General features: G+C 38.8%; 1 protein-coding gene across 14 annotated transcripts in view; it reads left to right on the forward strand.

The window, feature by feature from the left end:
* dlg2 (discs, large homolog 2 (Drosophila)) overlaps window positions 1-23,580 on the forward strand; it is a 229,376-nt gene that overhangs the window by 60,068 nt on the left and 145,728 nt on the right. For 10 of the 14 annotated variants that reach the window (XM_029449072.1, XM_029449077.1, XM_029449079.1 and 7 more), the window contains one exon: window positions 2,725-2,793. In XM_029449072.1, the coding sequence (XP_029304932.1) occupies window positions 2,725-2,793 (69 nt within the window). Of the gene's footprint in view, window positions 1-2,724; window positions 2,794-6,325; window positions 6,551-23,580 lie in introns of those variants that run through there. The other 4 variants (XM_029449073.1, XM_029449084.1, XM_029449085.1 and 1 more) reach the window with 2 other exon arrangements.

The following is a 23,580-nucleotide window of genomic DNA, read 5'->3' on the forward strand; positions in this document are numbered from 1 at the left end:
TATTCTGTTCCTTTAGGAGCCTTCCTATCTCACCAATAGCTGCATTGTCCCAAATAGATGAGCAATAGCTGACACGACTGCTATCCTTCCAATCCTACATGCTGTGCTACCAATCTTTCTTGATTTGTTACTGATATGGGGAGTCCATGATAAACAATTATCCAAATAAATACCTAAAAGTGAATTAACTGAAACCTGATCAGTGTTTTTCCCCTCAAAAAAACATTTAACTTAATGTGTTCAAGCCCTTTTTTCCTTGATCCAAGCACCATATTTTGGATCTTCCTGACATTTAGGACAAGTTTGTTGCTACAGACCCACTGATTTATATTTATTGTGTCATTTCTATTAGTGGTGCTGAACGTTCCACTGTAAACATATTAGCAAATACTGGAGTGCTGGACTTAAATAGTATGTGTGGAAAGTAGATAGAGAAACATCAATACATAAAACCATGTCAGTTAAAATGTAGGTCAGTGCCTTTTGAGGTTTGCCCATAAACTTGAAATAAGTGACAATAATTCCTCATTCCTCATAAGTCATAATGCAGGTTCTGCTCGGTGGTTGAAGGAGACCCTTGGTGTGAGTATAGACCTGTGGGCGTGTACTAATAGCATGTTTCACTTGGAATGGGACCAACCGGTTTGGTAATCCACTAGTCCTGCTCCACAGACAGGCTCAATAACTCTTTTGTTTCTCCCCTGGCCATAAGACTATACAACTCCTCTCAGTGATGGCCGGGGGATTCCAACTTTTGCAATTATTTATAACCGTATGTATTTTTACATTTGTATTTATAATGTACATCCTTTATCGCTTATTTTAAATTTTATTTGTACTTACTTTTTAATGGAGGGAGGGGGTTTTGTGTAATGTTAATAAATGTATAATGTCTTTTAAACTACTGGATGCCTAAATTTCCCTCGGGGTGAATAAAGTATCTATCTATCTATCTATCTATCTATCTATCTATCTATCTATCTATCTATCTATCTATCTATCTATCTATCTATCTATCTATCTATCTATCTATCTATCTCTCTCTCTCTCTCTCTCTCTCTCTCTCTATCTATCGCTCTCTCGCTCTCTCTCTCTCTCTCTCTCTCTCTATCTATCTATCGCTCTCTCGCTCTCTCGCTCTCTCTCTCTCTCTATCTAGTAATTCTATCTGTCTATCTATCTAGTAATTCTATTTGTCTACACAGTCAAACCTCGTATGTTATGTTTTTCTGCAATAACAGTAAATAATAGCTTATGAAGGATATGGATATACATCCATACAGATCGTGTGTAGAAGGTTTTTATAGCTTTCAAAATAGCCCCTCTGCAACAGCAGGAGCTGCTGAACCACTTTGCTAAGATCATCCAGTAGTACCAGGATAAGGATGAGTGAAGGGGATTAGAAGAGTCCTCAGAGACTGATGACCCCACAACAAGGTCATCAGTTCACTGCTGTTATATCCCCTGTTCTGTTACCACAATCAGTCCTCTGAAGATTAGAATTAACATGTCCATTGAGGTAATTCAAATATATTAACAACTAATAAATACATTTTGCATGCAGTTTGTAAGGTGTTTGTTAGATTTGTATCAATGAAAGGTAAAACCAAAAGCACTGAAGTCATCAAGGGTTTAATGCAGTAAAGCAACATTAAATGAGGTTTTTCAGGACTTGACATGTAACGAAGTGTGCAACAACTTATCAGTCGTTACAACCCTTTCCATTGTGAAGGACAAAGGCTGCATACGCTTTGTATGAGATATTGGTGGAGGCATTATCAACAGTAATAACTTGTAACAGGTACCCTTAGGAACACACATTTTAAATAAATCACAGTAAGGTAATAAATCATTTAACTGACGGTTTAAGTCAGTTTCTAGTATGTGCTATGCTACAGTAATACACTTGTATCACGATCGTTTGTCCTGAGTTGTGTTAAAGTTGTTGATGTAAAACAGAACAGTTTATTACTCCTCACTTTTGTTACTGCTTTTGTCCAGTTTTGTATCTCTATATATATTTTATATTTGTTAAATTGTATAAATCAACTTAAAAGTTGTATTTAAAGTCAGAAGGGCTTGCTGCTATAAACAGAAGAAGGGATAAAGCAAGCCTGCGTGTACTTAGGGTTTGTAGTATGTTTTAGTGTGCTAGGGATTTATTTTTGGTTTGCCACGGGCACATATAGGCTTACGCTATCCAAGCTTCTAATTAAAGACTTACCAAAGCAGCAGACAGGCCAACCAGCCAATGATGACTCCATCTATCTGTCAGTGCCAATTCTTGCATAACCCTTACAACTGCATCCAATTCTGCTGTTTTGCATTGGAATTCAATGAGAACTACATGTATTTGTTGGTTTACTGCCATTATTTCTTAATTCCATTTAAATTATACATATTAAATGCATTTACCATATGCACAGTGAGAGCCTTTGACATATTAATATTATATAGTGCTTTATTTTGCATTTGCGTATTTAATGAGCCATTTTAAAGATTGCTGTGCTCACTGTGCCAATCAAACATCAATGTTAAACCTCTCAAACACTAGCCTTTACAAAATTGCTTGAATTAGGCCTCTCCACAATGCATTCAGCCTGTTAAATACTCACTACCTGAAATACTTGTCTATTGGCTTATCTGATCTATTTGTTCTTCTTCAGGTCACTGTGTTATAGTTTGGGTGTGGTGGTTACTTATGCACATGTTTGTTGTTCCCAGCAGAGGGAGCAAAGCACCTCAGAACCCAGCGGGATGGAGAAGTGCGAGATCAGCACCAAGACCTCTGAGGTGAGTTATCTCCAGAACCCACACATTCTCTCTGAGTGTACAGAATGGGTATGTGTATTACAAGCATCTATTTTGGTCAATTTCATTCTGTTCCCACATTATTTTCCACCTCATCACCACTCATGGCATGTCAGAACACTGCAGTGTAAACTAAATATTTTCTCTACCTATAAGCTTTGCTGACATTAAGAATCAGAGTTCAGTTTTTCTTTGTGCTTCTTCTAGACGTGAAATTTCTGTCTTTCTCCGGTTGGAAAATAATAAGGCAGTCTATACTGAAGGATTTTAAATGCACACACTAGAAAAATCCCATTGTTTTTTTATTTTTTGAAAGTGTATACCAGTCATTTTTAAATCTTCAACTTTTTTCCACAGCAGACTGTATTCTGTTCATACAATTCAGGATTTTGTGGTAAATTCCTGATTATATGAGATCCCCACATACTATACGTTCTTTACAGTCAATATGTTGAAGTACTTGCTGCTGTATGTTTTTTTTGTTATGGTTCCTTTCACTCTGTGTTCTGTTCAGAAAGTGAGAAAAAGTAGAAAAAGTGACAATATATTACATTTTAGTAAATAAAGATCATAGTATTTAAATACAACGGAGTGCAGACCTGCCATGCATGCTTCCTGAAATTAATATGCTTTCATCACTGATTCATCTGCATGAAGGCCTTATTTCATTTTTATCTAGGAGAGGTTAAAGCATTCCTTCTCTAATGCAATAAGTCGAAGCTGCCTGAAAAGATTAGCCCTGTTGCTTAGTGAGAGGACGTCTGAGCTGGTGAATGTGTTCAGTAAGAACGACTGGAGATTGGGTGTAAGGGTACTGCTTCGTCCACAAATGAAAGCGGTAATCAAGGTGAAATTCTGCAACACACCTCTTCACGAGGATGGCTCCAGCAAACAGGTACCAGGGCAGTTTTGTTGGGGAATGTGCTGCAGTTCAGAAGATTAGAGTCTCTAGAGGGGAAAGGTTTGAATATCGGAGTGGCTGGGAATACCTGGTAGTTGGGATCTTAGTGGATGACGTGGCAGGTTATTGATTCTTAATATAAAGCACGGAGAGACTGAGCCAGAGCTTTAAAATAAACATGTAGTGCTGTAATATCTACTTTATTTTATTCAGCACTGTAATACAGTTTCACATTGTAGCATACTGTACTAAATCCATCCTGCATATAAAGAAAAAACCTTTAAAGTATAATTCATAAATAGAAATAATCTTACACTCTCATACATTTGTTCCTTCAAAGTGTGATTAATGCTTCATTGCATTTAGACTTTTCATTAATGACAAATGTAAAGATGAACACATCGTACGCTTCCATGGGCATTATCACTAAGTCCTAACGGGAAAGTGCAAATTGGATTTAATTCAATCCAACTACTAGTGAAACTTTAGTAAAAACTTTTTTTCCACTCAAAGAGGCTGGGATAAACTGGCAGATTAACCCTGTTGAGAGTAATATAAACATTTTACTCCTTATGCTTTCATATAATCATTTCTGGACTGATCTCCAGTTGTGTGTCTGAGTAGTAAAGGAGTTAGTAAAGACTGAGCTGCATGTGTTTTGGGGAAATTCTGACACCATCTCCATGTGGTATTTTGCTGTTATATTATATACGGCTGATGTTGCCTTCCCACGATTAAATAAACATAATCGACTGTAATATTTAAGTTTAAAATGCGTTCTCAGCTCATAGAAAACTTTCCCCAATGTTACAGCTGTGTAGAGTAGAAGAGTAATATATACCTGAGAGCAGCAGCAAAAGCAAATGCCAGAATTTCAGAATATTGAATAAGAATGTTATTTTAAGTCTTATTTTGATGCAAAGATGTTATAGTTAGCAGGAATGTAGCACAGCATGAAAGTAAAGTCTTTCAAATATGTTGTTATCATTTTGGGTTAAAAGTTCTGTTACAATTTTATTGATATTTTGCTTATGTACTGAAAAAATAGGAGCAGTCTTAATTTAATGTAAATATTTGTACATTAGCAGAAATGTAGCACAACATAGACGTGAAAAGACGCTCTCTTCATTTTAAAGTGTTAATCGTAATTATCATTTTGGACGATTCAAACATGTGGCCCGCGGGATGACTTTGCAAAGTGTAAAAATGTGTTGTTTTGATAAAGTAAAATACTATATTGTTCAGTTCCAGATATCTGTGACTAAATGTTGTGTGACTTTGTAGATACACTGTGATCTGTAAGTTGTAATGCACATGTGTAAATGACATTTCTTATGCCTCAGTTTACTGAGGCATAAGAAATGTCAGGTTGTTCATTAAATGTGAACATTTTCAGAAAGTAGTTGTGTTTTTTTGCACTAAAACAAAGGGAACATTTGGAGTTGTCATTATTTATAGGTTATTATGCTATGATGTTACTGGTCCGGCCCACTGCATGTGGCCCCTGAACTAAAATGAGTTTGACAGCCCTGTTCTAGTGTCTCATGAAATAATTGTAGATGAAAGTGTAGTTTGCAAGTCTTGTTGACTTAGATGCAGCGCTGTCAAATGACAAGTTAAAACTTACTGCATTTTACTGGCATTTCTTTGGTTGAATTGCACTTTCAAGTCTTGCGCTTTTTTCATCAGTGTTCACATTGTAGCATGCTGGAACAAGCATTTAAAGATGATACACATGTACTGATACATGTGTCCGACCAGTTGTGAACTGAATATAAGCTATGCTGTCAGTTCATTGGCAAACAAACAAAGCACCATAACAACTGTTGTATAAGTAGCTGTTAAGTAAGTAGTGAACTGTTAGCTGTTTAACTTCCTAACAAAAAAACTGTATGCAAATAGTAATAAAGGAGTGCATGTTGAAGTAAGTGGGATTTATTGTTTTCTTTTTTTATCTGGTATTGAATTGGTATACCAGGACATCCCTAACCACACACACACAGACACACACACACACTCACACACTCACACACACACTCACACACACACACAGTAAAATAAAATCTGCCACAAAGTCAGTGGAAGGTAGATAAAATTTAAGCCAGTGTGTTATTATTAAGTTCAAGCAGTCAGCCACAGCAGCTAACAGCCAGCAAGACTGAGAGCATGGCAATCTAATTCATTCCGCTGAGCTGACGCTCTCGTCCTTCACTCTCTTCCCTCGCTCTCTTTTTCATCCCATAACGCTGCTTAGTCGCTCAGCTCGGAGACAGGAGAGAAAGAGTGGAGGAGAGGATGAACTGAAAACAAGAGACAAAGGATGAATGAGAGGGAGAGAAGCTAAGAAATGATTGTGTGTTGTTGGAGGAAGCCAGTCCAGCTGCTAAGCATTTTGAGTGTGTGTATTTGTGTGTGTATGTTTTGGCTGATGACGCACGCTCTGCTCTGAGATGGCGTTAGGAATCCTGATTGCCTTCAGCGCTGTGGAGGAGGCATCCCAATCCTTACAAGGGCTCACATGCAGTAACGTCTGTCCGCTGTTTCTTCTCTCCCTCGCTAGCGTGTGTGTGTGTGTGTGTGTGTGTGTGTGTGTGTGAGTGTGAATGAGAGTGAGTGAGTGTGTTCTTTTCCTCATCTCCTCCCCCTCTTCTTTTTCTTCAGCAACACCTACCCTTTTTTTATCTTTTCACCTCGCTTCCTCACACGAGAATCTTTTTCTCCATCTTCCTGCTTTTTTTCCCTCCAGTTGTGATATTAGTGGTGATGAATTTGGGCATTGGTTGAGAGCTCCTTTTTTGTCTGGCCAGCATGGATTGTCTTTGTATTGTCACCACTAAGGTAAGAGACAGCACGATGGAATGATTCACTGGACCAGAGAGGGGATGAAAGGGAGACATGGGCTGAGACAGAGAGGGAATGAGCTCTGTGGGAGAATGAGGAATGCAGTGAAGCAGGATGAACGAAGCTCTGTCTACTTATTGGTTATTTCTGAATGTTTGCACATGCACGCACCTTTTTGTCTTCCCTCTCCCTCCTGCTTGTCTTCATCACCTTGTTGCTTTGAGCTTTGAAGTGAAGATTTGAATAAATGATTGTTTAACGTGATTATAGGATGCTTTCCGTGTATATTTACTCTGGGGTATTCACTCCTGACAGACCTTGTTCTCATGTTGTGCGTGAGACAATGATTCACTTTTTCCCTCCAACTAGTATACGTGTCAGTCAGCAAACTAGAGAGCCTGGCTGCCTGTCTGCTGAAATATAGCAGCAGAAGTTGGGTTGAACTTCTGTCAGTCAACTCATGGTTCTGCTGCAGCGCTGTCCTCACACAGCACCGAGCGCTTCTGACAGTCCACCTGGCAGAGGTTGCAGGCAACATATTATTGTATTATTAGAATACACAAATCCTTATGCAACTTGCACAACTGCGGTATTTTATTTGAGGGAAACATGCACTTTTTTAACTCTTATCACTCCGCTTTATTCAAATCAAATCAAATGTATTTCTATAGCCCAATATCACAAATTATACATTTGTCTCAGTGTGCTTTACAGACTGTACAGGATACGACCCCCTCTGTCCTTAGACCCTCGTACAAGGAAACACCATACAAGGAAAAACTTCCTAAAAAAACTCCCACAATTAAAGGGGGAAATGTTAGAGACCTGAGGGAGAGAGTGAAGAGGGAACCTCTCCCAGGACGCACACACATGCACTTGTGTACTGTACACTCTTCACTGTGTAAATGACCGTTGCATCACTCTAACAGCAATGTAACATGTATGTTAGAGGATCTTTCTGCTCATCACTAATATGGAAATGAATATGTAATTTCTTCATAAGATTATGATGTTGTCGCGTGAATTTCTTGTAGCTAATTTTATAATTAATACCAAAATATATGTTTATAACTAATAACCGAAAATGATATATTATAAACACATGAATGGTACAGAAGGTGAAGGAGAGTGATGGGACTCAACTTCTATCAAAAACACTAAGTTTTATATTGAGTAGCAGAATAATAATACCTTGGAGCAGCACCCATCATAAAGAAAGATTGATAGTCATAATTAATGTCGTCTCATAATTTGAAGTCGGCTACGGATTTCTGGCCGGGTGTACAGGGACCTGATGTTTCATACACACAAACCACAGGAGCAAGTTCTTTATCAATTAAATGTTTATTGAACTATTAACTACAAATCTAAACTATTAAAACAGAAAGATAAATGATGAATACAATGAAGGAATAATAGATTAATGCACCGTTCAACAGTTCAACAGTTTAAGAAGCACCAGGGAAGATTGTGAAGTATTTCAAATAATAATTCTAATTTTAGGGAGATCTTCGTTTTGGTCTAAAGCTAATCAATGCTTATTTAATTCTTAGTTATAGCATCTGTCTCTGTTCATATGCCAAACATGTGTGATGGCCATAAAAGGGCATTGGGATCGTAAACTTGAGCAGTTTGTAGATTAATATTGTTTCTCGTGTAGGTTGTTTAAGTGCAATATATGTCATCCTCATGATATGTGTAACTACACAAGAAAACAGTAACATAAGGCATTCATTGTTATGTTGAAGTATAGTAGTGTTGGGAGTTTTCTATACAGCACCATCATCAGGTCAATCAAATATATTTCAAAATGTTTCCAATCCTTAGGTTTATGACCAAATACCTGCCTTACTAATGACCTTATTTGGTTCTGATTGCAATTATCCATCTGGCACAGTACAAATGTACTTGAGGCCAATGTGGGAGTGAGGGTCAGCCTGAGACAGAGGTCTGGTCAGGAGTGCCACTTCCATCCAAACACACTGAACGCAATTAAGAGAGAGGAAAGAGAAAATGTAAGACCGGGATTTGGGAAAGGATGGAGAAGAAGGAAATAATGTATTTATTCATTTATATAATAACAATATTTTTCATTAATTGTCCTAACTTTTTCAAAAATGAGATGTAGGGGAGCTTTATTAATTAATTTTTCATTAATTAATTAATGAATTAGTTTGAGCCGACACCCCGTATACATTTGCTTCAGTTACTACCAAATGTGTGCTGCTCTTCACTCAGAGTGGCTGCCTTCTGTGAGAAGAAAGTGTTCTAACATTAACTGCAAAAATAGAATCTGTAGTCACTAATGAACATTTGGATAATAATAATAATAATAATAATAATAATAATAATAATAATAAGCTTTATTTAAAAGCAAAGTGCTTCACAGCAAAAACATAACAATTAGTACAAGATTAGACAGAATAAGAGCATTTACAGTACAATAATCACAGTGTTGATGTAAATGAGTCTGAAGTGCCATTATAAAAATAGCAGAATTAAAATAGTATAAATTAGCTAAATTAAAATAATATAATATAGCAGAATTAAAATTGTATGAAAATAGCTGAATTAAAATTTCAGAATTAAAATAGTATAAAATAGCATTGGAAATCATGCCTAGTTTCCCTATCTGCGACATACGACCCTACTGCCGGGAAACCACATTCATCACACCATTCTTGTAAATGTTTTAAACTATCAGAGCCATATTTTGAAAGCATGAGATCAACAATGGGCCTCTGTGGCCCTTCAACAGGTTTACTCCCTTCCGTTAAAGCCAGTTTTTCTCCAATACACATGTATCAGAGAAACTTCCTCTTTTTCCCCGTGGTAAAACAATCTATTTGATCTCAGGTTTTTCAAAAATAAACAAATTTATCTCAGTTACCTTTACACATTCAATGTTAAACCAATCATAGCAAAACTTTATGAAATCATTTAAATTAGTTTAAAGTGACACCATTAAAAGGCTAAGATAAACAGATATAACATATCACCATTAAAAGGCTAAAGTAAAGAGATATAAAATATCACTATTAAACAAGTAAAAAGATTTTTAGTTTACTTTTGAAGATAACGAGAGAGCTTGCCTCCCTAATGTCTGCAGGTAAAGTGTTCCATAGATGTGGTGCATAATTGCAAAAGGCTGCATCCCCAATTTTCTTTTGGATGTTTCTGGGAACATGGATGGTCATTTCCTTTACACTCAGTGTAGTATGAATTGATATTCTCAAATATGAGATTTTAAATGATGTTATTTTGTGCAATTAGATATGAGAGGTGGAGTTAACTTATCTGGACCTGTTTTTTGAAAAGTGAGAAAAAAATGTAAACTTTCAGAGAGCCTTGGGGTTGTTTTGTGACTCGCTGTAAAGTGCAACATAAAATACATACAGTTCATGGCTACCTGTATGAGGTGGCATACACAAGCACATTATATATAAGGCACTGCATTTCTTTTTAATGTGCATCAAAACATTCACACTGAGTTACATGCTTTATGAGTAGCTGTGCTGACTTATTCAGACTGTAGGCTTTGTCAATACAAGGTATTGACTGCAGTGGCTAAAAGTAATTAGAAAAATGACATTGTTTTCTTTAATTAGCTCATAGTCTCTGATTGATTATTTTGAGGAAGACTTTACTGCTAAATAAATGTTCAACTCTCCAAACTGATTGCAGCATATCCCATACTGTACTATGGAATGGACCTAGAGGAGTATATGACAGCATTGTTAACATGCTTTATTTAAGCTTTAACTTCAGCCCACACCATGCTATACCTAAGACATGATGTCCTCCATATCCATTCCTGTGTGAAGTACTGTAGTGACAATTTACCGTATTGACCTCCCAGTGTTAATATTAACTGGGTCGTCTTCACTTAGTTGTCGAAACAACCGCCCTTTCTGTATATACCATGTCCAGTTATTCTGGTCTCTGTGTGTACATTTATTCATAACGAATACATTATACAGCAGTCATACTGAGGTTTTAAGAAGCACTCCCTCTTAGTGCTCATGTTGTGAGATATCGTATGACACTGACACAGCTCTCCATTATGAATGTGCACAGCATAATGATATGCAGTTTTCATTCCATATCCACATTATGTAATGGTTCAGGGGCATGATGAGTACTGTGATAACATGCCATTGTTGAGGTTTTTAGATTATCTCTCACATCTTGATTCTGACACTTTTGGGAGAGGTAATGCAGAAGAGGCTTTCCTTTCATACTATTGAAAACCTACATACAGTAGACAGGTTCAGTTAGAGCTTAACGATGGGTCGTTGTCTTATGGAAATATTTGAAAGAGTGATTTTAAATGTAAATCACAATTAATAAGAAAGTGTTAGTTTAAGCCAGCAACTGTGGGTTTAATTGACTTTAATGACATTTGCTGATAAATGTATTCAGCTGTGGTTATTTCTGTAATATTCTGTGAGCTGGCCAAACAACAAAGAAGAAGCCGTTACCTGGTCAATATTCCCTCTTTATGCTGGTTTCTGTACTATAAATGCTTGCCAAAGATGGCTTTGTGGAAGTGTCTGGTCAATTTAAGAGATATTTGTAGTGATGACAAACAAACAGATGAATGACAGATTGGTGAACAGAAGCAAAGCAAACTTTATTTATTTAGCACATTTTATTCCAGTAGAGATTCAATGTGTATACAAATGTACACTGCACACACCTGTCTATATTGTCTCATAGCTGACAATGTATATCAGCAAGAACCAAGACAGGTCGAGCAAACAACCTGCGGAGCTCAGATACAGGATTGTGTGCAGTCACAGGTTTTGGGAAGGTGACAAAAGGTTCCTAAATGGAAGAAGTAGTTTGAAACAAGGACTCTTTTCAGACCTAGCCCCCTGGCTAAACTGAGCATTATGGGGAATGGGGCCTTGGTATGAGAGGTGACTAGGAACCTAATGGTTAAGCTGAGCTCCAGAGATCTTTTGTGAAGATGCGAGAAACTTCCACACACACCACAGGATAATAACTATTGAGCCAGATGGCGCACCATCTCGCTTGATCTCATGGGAAAGCAGATGTAAACAAACTGGCGACTGACGTTGTTCAACAATTTGCTGCAGTAATGCTTTGCAATGAGAAAGAACAAAAGCTAGACGAGTCTGAATGTTGCCAGCTTGTTTTTTTTAAGAACCAAAAGCGACAAGACAGGGTCTCCAACCTCTAGTGTCGCAAGTACAACCACAACAGAGTACAACTAGAGGCTGACTTTTAGACAACATGTTACAATTAACTTCTATGAACTGAAAACACTGTGAAAGGGTTAAAGTTGTAATATGAAAACACAGACAAGGACTTTGAGGAAAAAGTCTGCATCTGGGCAAGAAAAAGAGTCAGGACCTCCTCAGCAACACATTAACTTAAGTACAGTTCAGTAGATATTGAAGTCTTAGCAGGTTCAAAATAATTAACTGGAGATGATCAGAGTCCGATGCAATTAGATCTTTATTCTTCAAACACAGAACCAAAGACTGAGCTGACTCCAAAGTCAGACTGAAGATACACTAGCTGTGGTTGTGATTATGTAGCCCACATACCCCATCCTCATTGCTGGAAACTGAATTTACAGGTCATTCCTATCTGCACAATGGTGTCACGTGTTGGATGATCTCATTCTTTTTTCTATTGATGATCTCACCCCTTTGAGCCAGGCCTGCCGTTGGCTCCAGTAAGATGGGATGTTAGTTAATTTTCCATAATGACCTTCATAATCACCTCCTTAATGACCTCTTCTTCTATAATGACCACCATACTGACCTGCAGTGAGCTCGTCCTGCTGACACAAATACATTGATTAATAGACTGAATACATGGATTGCCCTGTACTCTATTGAATTATATCAGACTCCATCACAAAGCAGAGCATTCACTAGAATTCATTTCACACAGACTCTGCTTTATTGTCTCTTTTACTCTAAATGGGACCATAATTTACTAAATGATCATCATGTTTTATTGAAAAATACTTAAAACTAGCGATTGAGATTTATTTTTTATTTATCATTAGACAGAATGCAAGTTTAAGGCATTTCCGCATTGGCAACATTGTTAGCTGCTCCAGCTCGTCTTTCATTGCAAACTCAAAAGTGCTGACGTGATTATATTATTTGAAATCCTCAGTTGTAGTCTGAGCATAGCTTAAAGGACTCCTAGCAAGTGAGAAAAAAGATTCTCTGATCTTTTTGGCCTCGATTCTAAGCCTAGCAGCCTAACCGCTCATTATATTACAGTTCATTTAGCTGATGCTTTTGTCCAAAGCGACTTACAAAAAGTGCAAACAATCATGAGGATACAACTCCGAACAGCAAGAATCTTACAAGTACATTAGCTTCAAATAGGTGAAATCATTTAAGTGCAGAACTCTAAGGTTCGCTGGAACCGACAGAACTGAACCCAAAAGCACGACACAGAGACAGGCAGAATATAATATAGTTCAGTTTACTCAGTAATCCAGGCAGGGTCAAATACCGGTAAATCAGTCCAAAAGGCAAACAAATCCAGTAAGGGGCAGGCAGAAGAATCGGAGTACAGAAACATGCAGGCAGGGTCAAAACGGGCAGGTCAGGAAAACTAAACAGGTAAACTAGACAATCGCTGGAGAGCTTGGCAGGAAAACACAAAACAATCTGGCCGGGAACAAGTGGGAGAGAACTGGTATATATCCTCTGAGAGAACTAATGAGGGAATGAGAAGCAGGTGAAGAGATGGGCTGTGGAAACCAGGTGAGGGGAATAAGTTGATTGCAGGCAGTGAGAATGAACCAGGATCTGAAATGATAAGAGAATTACTGACAAGGTGAAAACAAACTAATAGTGGGTGGAACGCGTGACAAGAACAATAGCTTCAAATAAGCTAAATAAATGTGCAACATGCAGATACAATAGAATATGAATTCAACTATTAGCTACAAATAAGCTAATAGTGACCATGGCCTGGATGTAGGAAGGGGCTGATCCATTCACAGCACGGTAGGCCAGCACCCGAGTCTTGAAGCAGATTCGGGCCGCCAGTGAATGGAGCGGAGGAGCGGTGTAGTGTGGGAGAACTTGGATAGGTTAAACGGGTCTGGCTGCTGCATTCTGGATGAGCTGTAGAGGTCAGATGGCACATGCAGGCAGTCCAGCAAGGAGGGAGCTCCAGTAGTCAAGGCGTGAGATGACAAGAGCCTGGACAAGAACCTGCGTCGCCCTCTGAGTCAGTAGAGGATGTATCCTCCTGATGTTGTATAGAGTGTGTCTGCAGGAGCGGGTTGTTGCAGCGATGTTGGCACTGAAGATGATATTGGCTCATCACCTGTGCAATACAAGCAGTGCAGAATTGTGGTGGCAGCATTGTACAATGTGGGGTGTGTTTCAGCAGCAGGGACTGTGGGACTGATCATGGTTGAGCGAAAGCAAAGAAACGGAGCAAAGTGTCCTTAAACCTTGGACAGAGCTTCACCTTCCAACGGGACAATGAACCTAAGCACACAGCCAAGATGATGCAGGAGTGTTTTATGGACGTTTCTGTGAATGTCCTTGAACCCAATCAAACATACCTGGAGAGACAAATGGCTGTCCACTGACGGTCTCCATCCAACCTCACAGAGCTAAAGAGGATCTGCAGAGAAGAACGGCAGCAAATCCAGCGGTGCAAAGCTTGTTGCGTCATATCCAAGAATATTCAATGCTGTAATCCCTATCAAAGGTCCCCTTAGTCTTGAGTTAAGGGTCTGAATAAGTATGTCAATGTGATATTTCAGTTTTTTGATTATGGGTATAAAGTGTAGCCTGAGGGGTGAAAAATGTATTTAAAAGATTTTAGCACACGGTTGCAACATAACAAAATGTAAAATATGTTAAGGAGCATGTGTATGTATTTACAGTATATTTAGATTAACACATGCATCATACAATGTATGCACAAAACATGTGCAAAACATATACGTGTATACTGAATCATATCATAGTTTTACGCTTATCACCTTATAAGATTTGAATCTACTGTATTTAGGGCTGTGAAGCAAACTCACATTTTTGAGTAATGTTAACTAAACCAAGAATATAAGATCTTTGTAAATGTGAGCTAAATTGACCAGTTTCTCTATAGAAAACTTGTCAAGTCTAATCTTCACCGACAAAACAGAACTGTGGGAGGTCCTGAACAACATTTTTTGATAATACTTGGTAAAATCATATCCTAATATTATTATACTATGTTGATCATAAATACAGGCCTGTAGTTTTATTTATTAAAAGAATAATCACAATATAAAACACAATGCAGATATTTTCCTCAAATTATTAAACCCTAAATACAGTGTATATGACAGATCATTGCATGCTAAAGGTTCCTATGTGTGTACAGTGTTCTAGTGACTTTCCAAATCCTCTTGTCACTTTATTTTGTCAAATCTACTTGCAACACATCAAGCGACTTTTTATTTTGAAAAGTGATGGCGTATTTCAATGGCAAAATAAAAAAAACAAAAAGAAGAATCGACAGATGAAAATTCAGTTGTAGTTCTAAACATATTTAGGGTGTTTTTACACACTTGTTGTCTCTCCCACAACGTTATTCCTCTCTCCTACAGCGTCCATTACAATTACATGCAAATTAAAAAAATTTCCAAATTAGGCGATGGCGTTTTAGCGACTTTTAGGACAGCCAATAGCTGCTTTCCTTACTGAGGAGTTGGCAACACTGTGTGTGTAGCGCACTGATTTATTTTTCAACCCATAGTTATTGTACCATGACACCAGGTCCGCCTATATTTTACTGTCTTGTCCTCACGTTCTACTTATTTTGTTAAATTTGTTGGCTGATTTAAACTGTAATATAACAGCTTACTATTTTTGGATCTAGGCAAATATCCAATGATACCATTTCAAAATGATCATATCAATACCACAGATACACTTTACATTCCCTCAGATCAGCTTAGGTGCAGTTTCTTTTTACCTATGGGAAATGGCCTCTTCCTCACTGGTGTTCTTATGAACCACTGTGTGCACTTTATTTTAACCTTCTCCTCTTTAATATGTGAGTAGCTTCCAGTCCTTTTAAACCTGATGAGTGGACATTGTGATCAGTCCATAACATTGATTCAACAATTACAACTCAGGAAACAGGACGAATGAGTAAACTCAGTGTGAAACAAGAAGTCTTTGTTGTCCTTTATGTACTCATGCTACGATGCTTACATAACAGCCATGTACAGTGTGCACACTATCTTTTGTTTTATTTTCCTTCTGGACAACAACTTGACAATTAATAACCTCACAATGAAGGTCTACAATTGGAGTGGGCCGACAGAGAGATATTTTAGTCAGAAGCCACAAGGAAGATTTCAGGTTACATGCAGGGTAGGTTACATGAGGCTCAGTTGTCTGAATAATTGCCGGTTTTCAATTTTTTGTTGCACTCTTTGGAATTACAAAAAGTTGACAGTACGTAAAACCCTCCAGGCGTGAACAACACATTTAATGTGTCGTCTGAATACTTGAGGTAGGTAATGATTGATGATGGACTGGTGCAGTCATTTGTGTAAAGTGTGTACAGGAATGGGCTCAGCACACAACCCTGCAGTGCTCCGGTGTTGATGGTGAGTGCAGGTGATAGGGTTTTTCCCACCCACACAGTTTGCAGTCTGTTGGAGTTGTGCAGGAGATAGATCAGACGGGTGGGAATGTTGCGATGATGTAGTGCAGGGGTCGGGAACCTATGGCTCTTTCGATGACGCGATATGGCTCGCAGACAATTTTGAGCTGACATTTTTTAACATGATTAACAAGTAATAAATATTTATACTGTGTCATTTTAAAGTAAAACATTTAGCAGTGGATTTTGTTTTAGTTCTCTCCTCTCCTTTTCGCCACTCTGTCTCTGACTATAGGTGTGTCCGCACGTGTGTGTCGGCAGTGAAGCCTAGCCCTTTGCGAAACTGCTCAAAGCAAGCAGTAGACCAAGGGTGTCAAACTCAATCACAGAGAGGGCCAACATTAAAAACTGGAACTACGTCGAGGGCCAAACACGATCCACATTTATTGAACAGGATAGACATATTGGATAAAGTGCAAAAAGATATGGTACATTCTCCGAGTATACACATGTGTCAGATCCAGATGTTTGGAATCTTTTCTTAGCTGCCTGTTTAATGTTTGAGGTTCTGTGGAAACCCTCAGTGAGTGAAGGTGTGCACCAGTGAGACGACTCCTGTGTGGGTTTTTGTTCATCTTCATCACAGAGAAAAGCTGCTCACACAGGTATGTGCTTCTAAACATGCAAAGCATCTGAGCGGCATGAAGGAGGGATGAAGCTTGTTTCGGGATGAAGCTTGGAAACTGTGCAGCGCTCACAGAGTCATACTTTGCCTTGAGTGTGTCATTACACTGGAGGTCAATCAGCTCCATTTGAATTTTTGGAAACACGCAGTGACCAAAGTTTTCTTGCTGCATCAGAGTCTCCCACAGGCAGCTTGGCTTGGAAAGCTCTCACTGCATCATACATGTGATCACACAGCCCTGAAGCCGGAGGTTTCACATCGTCACTTTTCGTCCCAGAGATCTGTGGTGTGTTTCCCTTTGCTTTCCAAAAACGGCCAGATTTGCTCAGGCAACTCGAAATATCTATTCAGCACTTTCCTCTCTGTGTTACGGTGCTTATTACATGTTCCATTTCCAGAGCTTTACAACACATCACTTCCTGGTGTATGATGCAGTGATACACCGTCAGCTGCATCTTCTCCCGCATCCTCCCCACCAGGGACGTAGCTAGGTTTTCAAGTTTGGTTGGGCTTAGCGCAGAGGTGAGGTGGAACTGTGTGCAGCTGCATGGTAGTACAATTACCATTAAAGGAACTCAGATGGCATGATGATGGATAAGTACGTCTGGGAGTTTTGCACTGAGCAAAGCCACTACACACCCAAAGTGTTTTGTGCTGGTTGCGTCGTCAATATATTAGACATGTTAACTAGGTCCATGTTACCTGGACTTAGTCATGTTGACATGCCTTAGGAGTAGGGTGGACTTCGCATCCTCTAGGGGGGTCTGGGGACATGCTCCCCCGGGCAGAATTTTTTTACTTTAACTTTATAGTCTCTAAGGAATAAATAAGGAATGTAGGGGGCGGGGGATTTGTTTGGTTCTCCGTTCACTAATGCTTCTGAATCAATGGATAGTTACCACGGTAACAGCAACAGTGGAACCAAAAATATATTCTATACAACATCTTTATTACCTCCCCCTACATTCAGTTTGCAGACTGATGCATCTTCCCACATTCACCACTGTGAGCCACACAGTACTCTTACCCAGTTAAATCTACTTCGATTTGCATAGTTTTTTCATACAGATATTCAAGGTCCCCAGACAACGAATCTTAATAACTTTAGTGATCACATAGAGTTTTCTTTACCACCAGCAGGTTGTAGCATGGTTATTGACTGGCAGTCCTGCTCTCACATATTAGAGCCTGGCTAGTACTGATTAGGCTGTCTTTTCAACTTAAACCCAATTTGTTAAAACTCAGAAGGTTTTAGACTGCCATGCAATATGCACAGCATTTAATCACAGGACACAGATGAGTCATGAAAAATAATTATAAATGAATGTGTGCCCAGTAATACATAAAGTTGTAGCCAATAATACTTGTGTTACAATATGTAGACAAGAGATTTTAGCATGTATGTAGTAGATGAGTGGTAGGTAGTAGATGAATGGTAGGTTGTAGATGAGTGGTAGGTAGTAGATAAGTGGTAGGTAGTAGATGAGTGGTAGGTAGTAGGTGAGTGGTAGGTTGTAGATGAGTGGTAGGTGGTAGGTAGTAGGTGAGTGGTAGGTAGTAGATGAGAGGTAGGTAGTAGGTGAGTGGTAGGTAGTAGGTGAGAGGTAGGTAGTAGGTGAGTGGTAGGTGAGTAGAAAATGTTTGAGTTCTCAGAACTCTCTGTTGAAACCTGCATAGGTGAAACATTAAGGCATTACTCTTTTTCTAGTGTTTTTCTTCAGAGCACTGTGTTAGTGACAGTGTGGAGTATTGCTTGTTATGTAATGCTGTGTACGTATATGTGAGTGAGGTAGAGAGAGGGAGATAGAGAGAGAGGGAGGAATGAAAACATGCTGGAAATATAAATAGTACAGACACACACTCTACTCAGTATGATAAACATTCACATTTTTACATCTTTCTAGACACACACTACACATTTGTCCTGATTTTCTCTGATCTTCCTTTTATTCCCAGCAATTCCTGCACGTATTGACCACATTCAGCCAGCAGACTTTTCTCTCGTTGCTTTCTTCTTCTTTTTCAGTCCCCCCTTGCGACAATTCAGTTCAGTTCAGTTGGTTCAGTTTTTATTGGTGTTTTAAATTTCCCCACGTAAAAAACAATCTTGCCACATCAGTGGGGTTCAATCAGAGTATTTCTCTTACTCAGTTACGCTACCATTTCCATCTCATCGGATCCCGCAGCTTCTTTCTTTGTTTTTTGTTTCTAATCCTTAAAAAAACATTTAGCAGTTATCCCCTGGCTCCTTTCATTTTACTGCAACACTTGTTTTGCATGCTACTGTGCTCTGAGATCAAACATGCAGGTAAGGGACTTCCAGGAGTGTGTACTGTATGACAGGGGAAGTGGGGTGGGGAGGATGTGCATGTGATTCCATATGAAGCCAGGCGAGAGGGTGGAGGCAAACGTGTTGGTTTGAAGCACAGGTGTTCAGGTGATGCATCTATTTTTTTTTCTTCTGCATGTGTGTTTACCAGCTATCTTGTTATGCAAGTCTTTTCTAAAACTAGTAGGATGTGCGAGTACAATTGCCAACATGTTCCAGGCTTATTAACAATGTTATTGTGATAATGGTGTTTGATAATTTTTATACAAGTTACAACACTTGTACTTTAAACCCATCTGCACAAATATGTTTCCTGCAGTCACCTCCACCTTCAACCTTGGCTGATATAGATGTTAATGCATACTGCTAAGTAGGCTCAGTGTAAGCTTTGATCACTCACTAGTGCAAAAGCTCAATGGATTTAGCTGCCAGCTTAACAACAGCTAGTGCATTATATTATTCCATGGTAGGGGTGCAGTTGCTGTCATATAATATAGTCTCCTGAATCAGAATGTAACGAGTGGGTGTATGCTGTTACACAGCACCTTATATGTATTTGCATTCTTGATGTGTTTCATATCTGAACTGGCATGACTCATATTGCTGCTTATCCAGCCCTCATGACACCATCACCATCTGATGTTTGTGAGGAATTGGTTTATAAACATTTAATAGACTTGGTATTTCCTGTCAAGTCAATGGTGTACCCAAGTGCAACACACAGGAAACCAAGGATAATCGATAGTGACTTTTATTGGTAGTCAGGAGCAGGTTATAGCTGAGTAAACAGATACAAAGCGAGATGATAATAATCCACAAGGACAAACCAATAGGTAACAGTAGTGATGGGCAAATGAAGCTTTTGTGAAGCACTGAACCACTTCAGCCAATCGTTTCGAAAATGGGTTCATTACTCGAAGCTTCAGGTACAGTGACCTCTACTGGCGAAGTACAAGGCTGCAGTGGATTTAAAGTATCTTTGCCTTTTTTAAGAGCGCTGGAAAGACTTGCATGATGCGGAGTACAATCTGGCAGTGAAGTGGAGGCCAGAGGAGGCTTGAATACTAACTAGACTTAATTGCTTGCAGCAGGGAGAGTCAGGTGAGCTGCAGAGGAGGCGTCGCTATCAGGTGTGTGGCACCCTACTAGGCAAGCAAGCCTTAAAGCAGTGGTCTTCACTATTATTTACGTGAGAGCCACATTGATAGGACAAAGTCAGTAGGAGAGCCACTTTTACCGCAAAGTATGAAAAGCTACATCCAGTCATAAAAAGCACGTCTGTTTATTAATCTGTCATCCCACCCAGAACATACAATATTCAATGCAGCCAACCAATCTATTCATTAAAAGCAGGATTGTCTTAATACTGGGATGATGTTGTCAAACTCTGCAAACAATATTTCTGCTGAAGCCAAAAAGCAGTGTTTCACAATGTTTGAGTCTGAGAAGGTTTTTTTTGCCCGAGCCAAAATCCATGCGATCTCAAAAGATGCCTCAGTTAATCATTCAGCTGTTTTAGTTGTCCTGTGTACGAGCCTTTGTTGTCCAGAAACAGAAGAAAGCGGCTCTATTTGTTTTACTAATTTCTCTTCCAGGTGCGTAAGTTTTGTTGAATTTTGGATGCGTCGTTTGGAAATGCCGCTCCAAATGACTTCGCTTGAAACCAGAGTGGGTTTGTTTGCATATTAAGCACGAAGCCGCGCAATGAGTAACACTGCCTTAAAGGAACAGAAACTGTGACATTTCCTGATTTAAGATTCTGAATCAAAACATCACATGTTAAAGTGAGAAAATATGTAGGAATCTGAGATCAGGAGTAGAGCCACACCAGTTCTAGCTTTGATTTATAAAGACACTTGGAGGAAATGACCAAGCTCAGACCATGTAATATACTATATTAAAACCAAGTACAAACAACCTTATGATTATGATGGAAGTGAAGTTACAGTTTTCCATCAACATGATCTGCTTGCCAAAATCTTCTAAGCAACTAATGTCAAGAGGAAAAAGGACGCCATACTCAAACTGGCATGGCAACATAAAAACATGTTATAGTGAGTAAGGACCAGGGTACGCCTAAAACTGTGAGAGCATGAAAAGGTTGCAAAAATAGGGATTACATACAAAATCAGGACAAAGTACCAACAATGTAATTATATTTAATCTGTACAGAACTTCAGAAACATGGTGTGTGCGTGCTCCTCTGTCCAAGAGACACTGCATTTCTCTCCCATCTGCAGGATTATATAACCATGCTGGCCAGTCCATAGATAATTGCAAAGGAGAGCAGATGTTGCTCTTAAGAAAGGTGTGGCTTGGATGAAGTGGCTCCTGAGAACACCCCTCTGGTTTTACGAGAATGGCATAGTCCAATTATCCAGGCCCATCTACTTAGGCAAGTGTTTATTCAGCAGCCCAGCCTTTTGCCAGGAGGACCGTGAGCTACAGGGCACTGACAATAAAGGTGTTAGCAGAAGTTCTCAGATGACTCTGCTATTGTCGGCCTCATCTCTGATGGGGATGACAAGGAGTACAGAGAGCTGACACAGGACTTCGTCCTCTGGTGCCAGAGGAACCAGCTACTGCTCAATGCAGGGCAGCAGCATCTCAGCTGCTGAGAGGAAGACCTCATGGACAACATGACTCTTCCACTTAAACCGTTCTGTCTGCTCTCATTAAGTACACAATAACTGAGGGGATGTAAGAGCAAAGCTTGATTTATTTTTGCAGAATGTTTTGTAGACAGCATGTCAATTATAAACTTAAATAAAATGATTATAACACGCCTTCCAAATCATCGGTTCCCCTACAAATTGGTTCTGTCTGGATGCCAGCTCCGGGCAGCTCTGAACAGGTTAGGACACCTCATTAACTCACCTAAAAAATCAGCAGAAAAAGGAATAAAAAATAAGAATATAAGAATAAACGTTTCCTTGTTGTTTAAGCAGGACCAAAACAGCATCACTCTGATGAGACAGAATAGAAGATATAGCTAAGGAAGAAGATTTTAGATAAATGGAGCAGCCTTTTAGTTTTTACAATTTAAACGAGGTGGAAGTTATGAGATAAATCAACCTGTACAGAGGCAGTAGTGACAATTACAGGTGATGTGTGAAGTATATGCATTAGCGTCATCTGGGTTTATTTGTCAGTTTGGTTGTGGTGAGCAGACACACAATTACAGTTACAGTTACATTTCTCTCAGCCCAACAAGAACTGACAAGTACATGCATTTGTGTATACAATGAACTAATTTGGTTTAATGCTGCAATGGTGGGCAAAGAACATTTAACAAGTTCTCCATTTCTTTGTTGTGTGCCTCCTTCCACATCAGTGGGGCTAGACTCAGCAATGTTCCCATTACCTCCATGTTCTCTGTGATCAATAATTGATTGATCCATTGGCACGGTTTTAGGGATTTCCGCTCAAGTTTTGAGTATTATTCAGAAACTCTAATATCGTATACACTTCTAAAGCAAACAATGAAGCATTTGGACAAAAAAACATTTCAAAATCATGTAAATAAAGTAAACATAGATTATTTGTTATCTATATGCAACTTGACCCCAGCACAATCTAATCAGAGCATGCTTTAGAATAAATGTATTATATGAAACAAGTCTTATACTGCACTTGTTAGTTTATGCTAAATAGATTCAGGCTACTGTCTATAAAAGTGGAATTGAGAACATGTGCTATTTGAGATGTAATGTAGACACATGTTATTCTCCCAGTTAAGCTACTAAATGTCTGTTAGCTTGTGAAGCATGCCTGTTACAGTGATGACAGTACAAATGTTTTTTTAGTACGTGTACTAAAAAAACATGTTACTGTTTGAAGTGTAGTTCAAACAGTAACTTAGTACTTGAAAGAGTAATTAATCATCATATCGACCTAACATCTGGAGAATTTTCACTTTGAATATGTATTGATGCTACACATATTTGCCAAATGCTTACTTCTAACTCAACTTTTCAATTAGTTTTATTCTACAATGTCTCCTATTAACCATGATTAAGGTATTTATAATCAACATACTGCACACTGTTTCCAGTCTCTGTGTTATCTGGCCTTTGGTTTGTTTTATCATGAATCATATGGCAGGAATCAGAGGCTGATCTCAACCTACTTGACATGAGGTAGGGTTCGGTTATGGTTAGGCAATTTAAAGCATTTTGTACTGATTAGGGACACGTTGTTCTCATGATACAGTAGGGATGGAGTATGGTTAAGGAAACAAAACCACTTGATAGGGAAAGGTTGTGGTTTCGATTAAATACAGAAAAAGTTAATCCTAAACTGAAACCTGAGAGGGGACACAAACCCTGATCATAAATGGGTTATTTTTCACATATTTACATAGTTGTATAAATTCACACGAGATATGCATTGAGA

Source organism: Cottoperca gobio, chromosome 14 (assembly GCF_900634415.1).
Source record: "Cottoperca gobio chromosome 14, fCotGob3.1, whole genome shotgun sequence".
Classification (NCBI taxonomy): Eukaryota; Metazoa; Chordata; class Actinopteri; order Perciformes; family Bovichtidae; genus Cottoperca; species Cottoperca gobio.